The sequence below is a fragment of the Octopus bimaculoides genome, chromosome 16 (assembly GCF_001194135.2).
Source record: "Octopus bimaculoides isolate UCB-OBI-ISO-001 chromosome 16, ASM119413v2, whole genome shotgun sequence".
NCBI classification, from domain to species: Eukaryota; Metazoa; Mollusca; class Cephalopoda; order Octopoda; family Octopodidae; genus Octopus; species Octopus bimaculoides.
The window spans coordinates 57410090-57424006 of NC_068996.1; the positions used below are offsets into that span (position 1 = coordinate 57410090).

The window sequence follows — 13917 nt, forward strand, 5'->3', positions numbered from 1 at the left end:
GCTGGAGTCTGGTGCTGCCCCTCAGCTTACCAGCCCTAGTCAAACCATCCAGCCCATGACAGCATAGACAACAGACATTAAATGATGATGTTTCCCTCCTCTCTCACTCTGTCTCTTTCCTTTTTTTTCTCTCTTTCTCATCCTTCCCTAATTCTTTAATCCCTCTGCCCACTACCTCTCTCCTCTCCTTCCACATGACCAGTGTTTGGCTAAGCCTGACTTTTCTTTCTTGGTTCGACTACCATCTGTGTAGCATCTCTCGTATTTCTTCCCATGACTTTTATGTTCCTGCCACAAGGGTTCACTTCCACACACCAGCTTAATTTAATTTGTCCTTAGTCAAAAGACACCTGTTGTTAATATCTTGTTATTTGTATTTGTGTACCATTTCTCCATTTTTTTTCATCCTTATTTTCATATACATTCTCTTGCTTTCTTCCAAAGAATCTAGTGCTCTCAGCTTAAATTTTCTTGGAGCTGGCCAGATTAGAGCAGTCTCAAGAGTAAGAGACTGAAACTGAAAAGGCAATCTGATTCTTGACTGATGTTTGAAAGCTCCGAATGACCCGTCCTTGTTTTATCCTGTCCTTTTTTGTACCATCTAACTGTTCAAATGTTTTGTTGTTGTCTGCTACATTCTTCTTCCATTTTTTGTTTTGATTTTTGATATATATATATAAATATATACATATATATACACACACACACACACAACTGACTTATTTCAGATTCCATCTTCCAAATCTACTCTAGGCTTTGCCCAGCTTGAGGTTATAGTAGAAGACATTTCTAATATAGCTTCAAAGTGCCCCAATGAGACTGAACCTGTAATCATGTGGTTGTGAAACAAAGTTTTTATCGTACAGCTATACCTGTATGTATGTATGTATGTATGTGTATATATATATATATATATATATATATATATATATATATATATATATATATATATATATATATATACATACACATACGTATATGTACCTACTTACATCTATACATATATATATATGCATATGTGGGCACAGGACGTCACAAAACGTCTACAACAAAAAAATACGAAGCAGGAGTACATGGAACATGAACATTCTTTCGAACAACGAAAGACACAAATGGAAAACAAAACAAACAACATAAAGAACGACCCTTCATCAGTTGTTGGCTGTTTTTCTAGTCTCATATTTGGAGCATTTAACACCAATATATGCCTTCGATAAAAGAGTTGCTCCCGCAAAGCAAATTAAATCAAATTTGGGATTTTGTGGAGGGTCAAAATAGGTAACACAAACAGGACAGTGAAAACAAACAGAAAGGGCTGCTAAGCCTAAACGAGGTTGCGGTGGCAAATACGTAAATCAAGCTAGGACAGGAGACAAATATGAAATGCACCCACAATGGCCTATGTAGCACAAGTGCTGCCCGGAGTGGATGTTTATTTGGCTGCCCCTTAAAAGTTCTAATACTTCAAACCAAAAACAGAATAATATAGGTATACATGTATGCAAAATAAGAAGACAAACCATTTATTTACCTCAAATTTACCTTTATTATGTTTATACACAAAAAATAATAGGAAAAATATGTTAAAGAACAGAAGATGAGTGAATTACAAAAATGAACAATTTACAAATTGATTTTACATACCTTCCTCTTCGTGAAATCTTGAATGACTTCATCAAAATTAATTTTATCCACAAGGTCACGCTCTATGGAGAGTATTGCCAAATCAGTCAACCTTTTTGACTTATTGTTGACCTTAGGTGGTTTTTGATGAGCTTTAGTTTAGAAAAGGACTGTTTGCAGCTAGCAACCTTAATGGCAATGAATCAATAAGATTATATTTCTGAATAAACTGAAGAACTTACAAAGGCTCTTCCATGCCTTCAGCATCAGCAGCCACCAAATAATTTTGCAGTCTTGCCCTTTCAACCAGAAAGTCTTCTCTCTTAATATTCTCATTAAAAAGCATACAGTTCTATATTTGAGAGATGAGGAATTATTTACATTTGACAGATATTTGTCCTCATCTTGTTTGTTGTTAACACAATGTTTCGGCTGATATACCCTCCAGCCTTCATCAGGTGTCTTGGAGAAATTTCGAACCTGGGTTTTCATTCCTAACGTATTTTTCGATGTTATTATTTAGGTCACTGCCTGGAATTGAACTTGGAATCTTGGGGTTAGTAGCCCATGCTCTTAACCATATGGAGTGAATTTTAGGGCTTATAAATCTAATATTCTCCTATCCTTCCTTAATACCAGTTCCCATATGCTACTCATATCTGCACTCAGTCTGCTTAGGAGGTTGTTGTGTCCTAGCATATCTGCTGCTTCTTTTAGTTTTTGTATTTTCCAGTGGTGTTCTCTGTCTATTATTTAAATCCATCCCACAGAGGGAGGTGGTCTCCATTTTTCCATACATGGTCAGCTATACCCGATTTATCAATATCTCCTCATGTCAAAGCTTTGTAATGTTCCTCTACCCTTATTTTGAGTGGGGCGGCATGTTTCGCCTTTGTATAACCTACCACAGCTGCATACAGTGTAAAGAGAGGGATTGCTCAGTGCTTAAAACATCGTGCAAAGAATATAAGTAGCGAACTTGATACACACCACGAAGAAATGATCAAACTCAATAACAATCTATTAAGTAACAACTACTCCAAAAACATACTATCCACTTCAATTATGAGGAAAAGAGAGGATGAAACCAATAAACTGTCTGTCTACCCTATGTGAAAGGCCTCTCCGAAAAGATACAAAAGATATGTGGCCCATTTGACATCAGGACAGTATTCAAGAGTAATACAACACTTCACAAATATCTCCTTCGAGTAAAACCACCAATAGAAGAGAATATGACTAAGAACTGCGTGTACTCCATTCCATGCAGCTGTAGTAGGTTATACAAAGGCAAAACATGCCACTCCCTCAAAATAAGGGTAGAGGAACATCGCAAAGCTGTGACATGAGATATTGATAAATTGGGTATGGCTGATCATGTGTGGAAAAATGGAAACTACCTCCCCCTGTGGGATGAAGTTAAAATAATAGACAGAGAACACCACTGGAAAATACAAAAACTAAAAGAATCAGCGCATATGCTAGGACACAACAACCTCCTAAGCAGACAGAGTGCAGATATGAGTAGCATATGGGAACCGGTATTAAGGAAGGATAGGAAAATATTAGATTTATAAGCCCTAAAATTCACTTCATAATCGTCTACGGGTGTAGTTATTAAGAGCACAGGCTACTAACCCCAAGATTCAGAGTTTGATTCCAGGTAGTGACCTGAATAATAATAATAACATTGAAAAATACCTTAGGAAAGAGAACCCAGGTTTAAAATTTCCCCAAGACACCTAAAGACGACTGGAGGGTATATCAGCCAAAACATGCTAACAACAAACAATAAGAGGATAAAGATCTGTCAAATGTAAATAATGTTCATCAAAAGCATCTACATTACAATTACACTCTTCATCTAACAAATTGTGAGAAAGGTGTATTTCTTTGCAATATCATGAAGTCTTTTGATCCTAGAAGCTATTTCTTCAACCAGTCTGTCTATCACTGACAATATTTTTCTTCTTAACTCAATGTCATAGCTGAGAGTGGCATCGATACTTTCTTCATAGCTCATTCTTTTTGTGAATTTGAAGCTCTGTGCTGATTTCCATATCAGAACAAATTTCGGTTGAATAGGCCAACGAATCATCTACTGTTTTGTCTCTGCTTACAAGTAGAATAGTTTTCAAGGCTGATAGTTAAATGGCACATTGTTGCAACTCCAAACCTTTTGTTTGGAGGTACTTTTGAGTGTCATTAATTTCAGGAAGTATATCTCTCCAAAGGTCAAGAAATGACAAGAAAGAATATGACAGCATCACCTGAAGAATTAAACCTGCATCAGATCTCGCAGTCTATCTTCTGCATCTTCCATCAACCGTTCTAGCACAGTGATGATTTCCATGAATTTTTCTATGTACAATTTTCACTGCACCTGCTTGGCTACTTCATCTCCTTTCTCCAGCCTGTTTGATAGTTGCAAGAGTTATCCCATTGATGAGTTGAGGTTGAGAAGAATGAAAATAAACGGTCCAATGTGCCAAAAAATGTAACTGAATCTGCACCCACTTAAGCTGTATGCACAGATGCTAAATTCAGAGAGTGATTGGCGCATGGCACAAATACAATCTTTGGATTAACTTCTGTGATGCGTGGTTGAACACCGGATCAATGACCTACCATTACTGTCGCATTATCAAATGCTTGTCCACGACAGTCTTGAATGTTAATGTCGTCCATTTCTAATTACTTCAGAATCATTGGTGTAATTTGCTCAGCATTTTTGCCTTTCATCTCAATAAAACGAAGAAAGGATTCTTCTACTTTTACTTTCATTTCACCTATTTGAACATAACGTGGCATCTGAGAAATTTAGTCAATATGAGAAATATCTGGAATACTATCAAAAATAATGCAATACTATTTACTCTGTTTCACTTCATTGATAACTTTCTTTCTCACTTGATCTCCCAGGGCGTTCACAAATTCATTCTGAATTTTTGGTGAGAGACAGGAATTTGTAAACTTATCAATTTTTACTTTCACCAAATGTTCACATAGAACTGGGTTGAATTTTCCAATCAGTTGAACAAGCTCCAGAAAATTTCCTTCATTTTCATTTGCCTTCTCAACTTGAATATCTTCTCTATGGCCTCATAAAGCTAGGTTTTGCTTAGCAAGAAACGTAATTATGTCCCAGAATCTAGTCAGGATTTGCTTCCGTTTCTTTGTTTCATTTTCAACAAAGGTTTGTTGTTCTTTATCTATTACCTCGCCTTTGGAAAGACGAATTTCTAGCTCTTTCCACTGAGTAAATGCATTCTCATGTGCAGGACTAGATTCATGTTTTTTTTTTATTATAAGATTCAACTTCCACCAAGATTTGAAATCATTGACTGAGCAAAACTTTGAGTTTCCACTTGAAAATAAATTACAACAAAACAAAACATGGCTTCTTTCTATGAAGAGTTTATCATCAAAGTTCTCAAGATTTTTTTCCTCCATTTTGTAAAATTTTTAAAAAAAACTAGTTTCTTGACAATCTTCTAGTCATCCCTTTCAGTTTTGATATAAGTCCTGGACATACAACTTCTTTAAATTCACAGTCAATATTTTGCACAGCCTTCGATCCTTGTTGTACAAGGATTTCCCAAATACTGTCAACGTGATTAAACTTAGCAAACCACACCCCAATGTCTAGAGTTTTGTTCTTCAATAGTTTGTGGTGGATCAACATCATCAACTATTTTCTTACTTCATTAACATCATCTCTATGACCTTCTACAGTAATATCAGTTTCCTCTGGACGGTCGGGTCTGATGAGAAATTTAATTATGGCACCTTCATTTCGTCTTTCTTCTCTCGTTTTTTTCTTTTTCTTTTTTTTTTTCTTTTTGAAATGCTGCATTGCTGTCCTTAATTCGCTTCATCTCAAATTATATGAGTGATATTGTAAATTTATATGAATAAAACCAAATAGAGTATAGACCAACCTAAAAAATAATCAGCTTTCTGAATATCATCGACACACTGTCTTATCCAATAACACACAATATTACTGGATTAACAATATTATAATGTATATTACACATTAACAAACAATACAAGTTTACTGATGATAAATTTTAATTTTAAGGTAATTTTAATTGCTACTTTACATTATTAAAGTCTATAATATTTATACTGCATTTTTATTAATGATATATTAATACAAATAAATTGTGCCACTTGGGGCAGACTGTCCCCACCTCTTAGTATGCCACTGTGTACACACACACAACAACTCACACACAACTGTTTCAGTTTCCATTTATGAAATCCAGCCCCCATGGCTATGGTAGAAGATGCTTGCCCAAAGTACCAAGTGGTTGGGAAGTAAACTTCTCAGTGCCTGGACTTACTCCAAGGTCGATAAAAATACAAAAAGTAATAATGGACTCGTAATATATTCAAATGAATTCAAGCTTAGGAAAAGAGACAAGAAAATCTATACAATTGTATTTTCTCTCTACATTAATAAACATTCACTCATACATACACAAAAAAATAAAAGAATTAGTGGATGGTAGGCTCCACTAGAGAAATTAATGCATAACAAGAAATACAAGTTCTGGTCAAAAAAAGTATTGGGACTTTTGCTATTGTAATGGAGCTAAAGTATGCAGAGTGAAGCAACTTGGCACAGATTGACCTTGAACTCTTTTGCACATACACAGTTAAAATGTTCTCAATCTCTTCTGTTGTTTATAGCAGTACTTGGAAGTTCAAGTACTTAGGTGGTTGGGTGAGAGGTTCAGAAGCAGACATCAAGATCAGGAAGACACAAGCACGGACAGTCAGTCACAAGCTAAAGGAAGTCTGGAATTCCAAATTGTTCAGGCAAATCAAAACCAAGCTGTTCATTGCAACTGTTGAATCAGGGCTATTATTATATGGCAGTGAAACATGGACACTAACAAAGAAATTGTGAAATGAGCTAAATGGATGCTACACAAGGATTCTCCAAATGACTCTATATGTGGAATGATAGCAACATATGACAAATGAATGACTTTATGGAGACCTGTTGAAAGTTATCAACCAAGATCAGCTAAAGACAACTGCAAACTACCTTGTCACCGCATGCACCACCCTAAGTTGGAACCCACTTCATGGTGACATAAGAAGAGGAAAACGTCATCACACTTACATTGACAATTTGATTGCAGATATAAGCCTGGAATGTATCCAGGATATTAAGGTAATGACGATGAACCGAGAAAGGTGGCAGGTGAACTTAGTTGCTACAGCCCAGGTTGGAACCTGGTCACACAAAAAACAAAAAAAAGATGTCATGTATATTGGTGAAAAAACTTATATTACAAATGAAGTTAATTGTGATGCGGGTTCTCTCTGAATTACACAGACAATCCTAAGAGAAAAGTTGGGTATAAGATGCATCAGATGTTGTGTGGAAGAGAGAAGACTGTGCTAGTTTGGTCATGTGATGAATATGGATGAGGACAGCTGTGTGAAGAAGTGCTGATCTCCAAATGTGGAAGGGGTAGACTCAGAAGATGTAGGATGAAGTGATGAGAAAGCATCATCATTGAAATGACAAGGGAGCACAACCTCTGGTGATTTATTGTGCTTGAGAAAACACATCAAGCTAAGTAAAATCATGGCCATCCATACATACAAACATGTCCTTCTGTCAGTTGTACTAGTGCCACATAGTAATGCTCCCATTCGGGGTCACATATAAAGCACCTGTGTTGGTGTCATGCATAAAACTCCTGTGTCAGTGCCACTAATAGACACCCATGTTGGTTCCATGTATAAAGTACCCATGCCAGTCCCACCTAAGAAGCACCCAGCCCACACTGTGAAGTGGTTAGCATTAGGAAGAGTATCCAGCTATAGAAACCATGTTGAAACAGACAAATGGAGCCTGAACAGCTTTTTGGCTGACCAACTCCTATCAAGCCATCCAATCCATTCCAGCATGACAAACAGACATTAAATGATGATGATGAGGCCTGATCAAAATGTATCAGGAAGTGGTTCTATAAAAAGAAAATTACAACACATATCAATTCAGCATCTTTTCTCCTTCAAAATAGCTCTTTTCTGAAGCTACATACTCCATCCAGCATCATTTCCATCAATAGAATCATTCCAGTGAGGAATGATAACAGGCAACTGCCTTGTCACATTCTCTTGGATTTCCTCAACATCTTGAAATCTTGTTGGGGTCTTCCACTGCATAGACTGAGCCTTAGTTTCATGGTCACAACCATAGACCCATGAATTGTCCCCTGTTATAACCATTTAAAAAAAAATTATGTCTTCCTTGACACAAGGAGATCCTGTACATCTGAAACCTGATTTTCTTTTTGAGATGGCCACACTCTACTCCCAAGCACTGCTGTAAACAACAGAAGTGAATGAGAACATCATAACTGAGTGTGCATGTATGACAGAGTTCAAGGTCATTTTGTGCAAAGTGGCTTTACTCTGCATACTTTAGCTCTGTTACCGTGGCAACAGTCCACTTACTTTTTGTTCAGATCTACTTAATGCATGAGTGTTGTTAAAAACATGCAGCTGCAGTATTTTGTGTAACCAAATCCTAATTTCTTGTTTAAAACTATTCTTGTTGACTTACACTGTTAAATATCCTTGAGAGAAGCATAAAAGCCTCTACATCCATAAATGTACTCTTATTTATCATTCTTTAAAGAGTATGAGAATTTTATGTTTTTCTTAATCCCTAAAACAAAATAAACTAACAAATGTTTTCTTTTCCTCTACTTTTTAGGTCAGAATGGCAAATAGACCCCGAGGTTTTGGTCTAAGTGCAGAAATCACTAGAAGAGTAAGTTGATCTTCTATCACTTTGAGTATAAAATTTTATGAATAACGTATTTCTTAGCATGACATTTGATACATGTAATGTAGACATTCAAATATCATCACTATTTTCCAAATCCTGCCATATTTTACATGGAATATTTTGTCCTCTGAAACTGTCTTCTATACAAACAAGCATGGGTGTATGGTAAGAAGTTTACTGCCCAACCACATGGTTTTGAGTTTAGTTCCACTGTGTGGCACCTTGGGCAAATGTATCTTCTACTATAGCTCTGACCCAAACCTTGTGAGTGGATTTGACAGATAGAAACTTAAAGAAGCCAGTTATGTATGTGTACATTATATATATCTATATATCTCCAATAATGGTAAGAAGCTTACTTCCAGGCGGTGAGCTGGCAGAAACGTTAGCACCCTGGGCAAAATGCTTGGCGGTATTTCGTCTGCCATTACATTCTGAGTTCAAATTCCGCCGAGGAAAATGAAAGACATCTTTACTAACAGAAAAGTATATTATTAAAATAGATTAGCTTTTAGATAGATTCTTTAAATCACTGTGGATAAATTCCAGTAATGACCTTCTCAGGCACTCCAATATGATAAAATTATAAACAGAAACAATCAGGTAAGGAAGGGGGTTGAAAAACATCAATACATGTGAAAATAACAAAGAAACGAGGAAGCTGGTCGTAAGATGTGCTAGAAACAATAGCCAAATCTAGCTTAACACACCTTGTCACACAAAAATATTTACAAAATTTTTTTTTACCAAAAAGACTTCTCCCATGGTTTTTAAGTATGTAGTGCCAAAGCATTTCGCCGAAATCAGTCCAGAGTGGAGTGACATGCACATGCACACATACACACACATGACAGGATTCTTTCAGTTTCCGTCTACCAAATCCACTCACAAGGGCTTTGTTTGGGTCAATGCTATAGTAGAAGAAACTTGCTGAAGGTGCCACACAGGGAGACTGAACTTGGGCCCATGTGGTTGGGAAGCAAGCTTCTTACCACACAGCCACTCCTGCGCCTATATATGTGTGGCACCTTGGGCAAGTGTCTTCTTCTATAGCCTTGGGCTGACCAAAGCCTTGTTAGTAGATTTGGTAGACGGTGTGTATCCCCCCCCAACATTGCTCGATGACCGATGCTGGTGTGTTTACGTCCCTGTCACTTAGTGGTTCAGCAAAAGAGACTGATAGAATAAGTACTAGGCTTACAAAGAATAAGTCCTAGGGTTGATTTGCTCGACTATAGGTGGTGCTCCAGCATGGCCGCAGTCAAATGACTGAAGCAAATAAAAGAATATATGTGTGTGTATATGTATACATACATGTGTGTGTGTGTGTGTGCATACTTGTAACCCTTTAACATTCAAATTACTCTGTCAAATATAAAGCTTATTTATTCACATTGTTTTTAATTAATGTTGTAGCTTAGAGATTTCAATAATGTGATTGTTTATATTTATAATGTTATTGTAGGGTAGGTGTGAGAGGTCAGATCTGGCCTGTGTGAACAGGTAGAATATTTGTGCCAGATATGGCCACTTTAAATGGTAAAAACAAATGACATTGTAGGGTAGGTGTAAGAGACCAGATCTGGTCTGTTTGTATATAAAACAGAATATTAGGGTCAGTGATGGCCGTTTAAATGCTAAAGGATTTAATTTGTTACACTATTTAACCCTCTGACTGTTGGGTACCTTGAGAGGTAGAATTCTGCTTTAAGCACCCTGTATAACTTTTTTATTTTTCAGAATTTTCAGAAAATATTTGTGAATTTGTTCTACACCCAGGAATATGATTATGCAGAACTAACCTATCAAAATTTTTTGTGGGTGACTTAAGGGCTATTTAGCTGTTATTTTTAGTACATCTCACGACCACTTGATACCTTTTTTGTTTGTTTTTCAGTCTGACATATTGATGTTTTTCAACATCTTTCTCCCCATAAACACATTTAATAGTCTGTTGCTGGGATTTCAGCAAGAATTCAAACTGTGGTCATAGAAAAAAAAATCAAAAATTTTAAAATTTCAAGAAAATTTTTTTTTTCAGTCACATGTATTCCTGTGTGTAGAACGCAAATTTGCAAAAGTTTTCTGAAAATTCCAAAAATAAAAAGTTTTGAGGGGTTATATGGGGTGCTTAAAGCAGATTTCTGCCTTTTGAGGGCTGCAAGAACTCAGACTTGGTCTTAAGTATGAAAGGAATTTCCCCCTCTCTTTTCACCACTTCCAGAATCTCTGATAAACTAGCATCGACAGTAAATGTCGCAAAATCTCAAGTTACTTTATATCTGCTCTCATTGTACACTGCCAGCGCTCCCCAACTTCCCATCACTATTTTCTTCCCTACACATCAGCATCCTTGTTTCTTGTCCTCGCCATCTCTCCCATCCTATCAATCTCTTTCTCTCTCTCTCTCTTTCTATTTCTCCATTCTCCTTCATTCCTTCACTCTCATTTTCTCACCATTTATGTGTGTCTATATCTACTTATATACACATATACATGTGCATAAAGTTGTGGAACTAAATCGTTATCATGAAACTTCATCTGTTCATAAGCTCACTGTTTATGCATAAGTGTATCTGTATGTGTGTGTGTGTGTAGCCCACTCTAATTTTCTCGCCATTTATGTGTGTATATATCTACTTATATACAAACATACATGTGCATATATACTTGTGGGACTAAATCGTTATCACAAAAAACCATCCGTTCATAAACTCACTGTTTATATATAAGTGTATCTGCATATGTATGTATATATAGGAGTGGTTGTGTAATAAGAAAATGGTTTCCCAACCACATCGTTCCGGGTTCAGTCCCACTGCATGACTCCTTGAGCAAGTGTCTTCTACTATAGCGTCAAGCTGACCAAAGCCTTGTAAGTGGATTTGGTAGACGGAAACTGAAAGAAGCCGGTCATATATATGTGTGTGTGTGTGTGTGTATATATATATATATATATATATACACACATACATACATAGCACTACACCATCATCCACGCACACATTGATGTCACCAGCCCCCTTCCACACGCACATACACAAGCATGCACACCTTCGTTTTGGGATCACCACTTGTTTATTATCTCCCCTTCTTTCTAGCTCTCCTGTGTGACCCCTCTGTCCAGCATTCGCCATGATAGATCATTAGCCACCAAACCTTTTTCCATTTTCTCTCCCTGTTTATTTCTGTGTTCCTTTGTGTTGAAGTGCGTAGACTTGAAACATAAGACTTTCTCACCATCCTGAGCATGAAACTAATACATCTGTTTATTGTTTACACACCTGTTTTCGTCTTTTTTTTTTTGTGAATTCTCACTATATATATATATATATATATATATATATATATATATATATGTAATATGTGTGTCATTGTGTCTGTGTTTGTTTAGATCACTGTAACTTAGTGGTTTGGCAAAAGAGACTGATAGAATAAGTAGCAGGCTTTAAAAAGATTAAGTACTGGGGTTGATTTATTGGAGTCAATTTCTTCAAGGTGATGCCCCAGTATGGTCACAGTCAAATGACTGAAACTAGTAAAAGAATAAAGAATAAAAGAATATATGTGTGTGTGTCTGTGTGTGTGGAGGGCATATATTTGTCAAGTGACTCATTATCACAAAAAAATCATCTGTTCTTAGGCTTGCTGTTTAGCTAAGTGTGTAGTGTATGTCTTTTGCCACTGAATATGTGAGGAGCATGCTTCTATGTGTTTCAATGACACTTAATATCTTAAGATAAAACCTAACAACTCTTAAGTTAAATAACATTATATCTTCCGCACCCTCCTGCTTCCTCGCCACAGCTTTCAAATAACTCATTGTCTACAATCCATATCTAGTTAACAGTTAACAAGACTTGTACAAATTAACGTAACCTTTCGGCTGGTTTGCTTTGCTATTCACGCAACACAAATATTCTTTTTAATGAAATATAATTACTTATGGTGCAGGCGTGGCTGCTTCCCAACCACATGGTTCCAGGTTCAATCCCACTACATGGCACCTTGGGCAAGTGTCTTCTGCTATAGCTTCAAGCTCATCGAAGTCTTGTAAGTGGATTTGGTAGATAGAAACTGAAAGAAGCCCATTATGTGTGTGTATGTGACCACATGTGTATCGTTGGCGATTTTCTTTCTGTCTTCCCTTCTTTGGACTTTTTCTATATTTCTGATGAAGAGCTCCACTCGAAATATGAAATCATCTTTCTTTTCTTTCCTTTCCTGTGCCTCCAATAACACTGTACTTATTCCACGTCCTCGCATTGTTGTTTATTTCTTGCTTGTTCATGTTTGGATTGATTATACATATATATATATGTAGTAACAGAAAGGGAGGAATTTCGATCATCCCCACATCCCTACGTGGTGAGTTGTAATAAATATAAGAAATTAAAGAAGGAAAATGCACACACTTTACATATACTTTTTAATATATTGTATATTGTATTTGTCAACTGGTTTCGCTAATTATGGCATTAAAGTTATTTTAATTATGTATTTTCGTTAGGAAAAATTTTTTGTTCATGTGTGTGGAGGAATTTACGAATAAAGGATTCAACAAGTAGAAAAATCTAAGGGGAGATAATTGGTGATCGTTATTATTATGGACAGGGAAGATGATTGTTCATCTTTTTTTGGGGGATGGGGGAGAGGAATATACACAAAAATTCAAAAGGTAGTGGGGAGAAATATGTACAGTGATGAGTGTATAATCATGAATTAAAATATGTATAAAGAACAAAGTTGGTTATGCGTGCATATTTAGACATGTTCTATATTTTTCAATGAATAAATTTTCTTTATTTAAACATTCTTGTATTGAAATCGTATCCTTGCACATAACCATCTTTCTTTTCCTGCACAGACATTTAAACAAACAGACATGTTTTACTCTCTCACTTGTATCTTTTCCTTTTCAAAAAAATGTTTCTCCCAGCATTCACTATATTCCTCTCATTCTGGGTCCTCCATGTTTGTTTTATTCGGTTTCCTTGTATGTGTCCACTGTCAGTTTTTGTTTGCAGCATTGACACTCCATAAATCCTAAATTTTATTTTGGTACTTATGGGAGCAACTGTCTTTGAAGACTCATATTGTCATTGAATGCTCGAAATGAGGAGTAGATAGACAGCCAACAACTGATGAAGGGTCCTTTCTCTGTGTTTACTTGTCCTGTTTTCCATTTGTTTCTCTCCCTCGTTTGCTTACATGCTTCATATTTGCATCATTGGTGATGTCCTGTATGCATATATGCTTGTATATATATATATATTCTTTTATTCTTATATATGTTTCAGCACTGAGGCTGTGACCATGCCGGGGCACCACCATTGTAATCACTTTTTAATTGGCCAATGTATTTATACATATGTGTGTATTTGTGTATATATGTGTGTGTATGTATATATATATATATATATATATATGTGTGTGTGTGTGTATATATGTATGTATGTATATATGTATAT

At 36.2% G+C, this 13917-nt stretch overlaps 1 protein-coding gene across 1 annotated transcript in view; it reads left to right on the forward strand.

The window, feature by feature from the left end:
• Window positions 1-13917, forward strand: part of LOC106880419 (calponin-1) — a 27497-nt gene that overhangs the window by 1118 nt on the left and 12462 nt on the right. The window contains exon 2 of the mRNA XM_052973791.1: window positions 8372-8428. Within this exon, the coding sequence (XP_052829751.1) occupies window positions 8378-8428 (51 nt within the window). The 5' untranslated portion in view covers window positions 8372-8377. The remainder of the gene's footprint in view (window positions 1-8371; window positions 8429-13917) is intronic.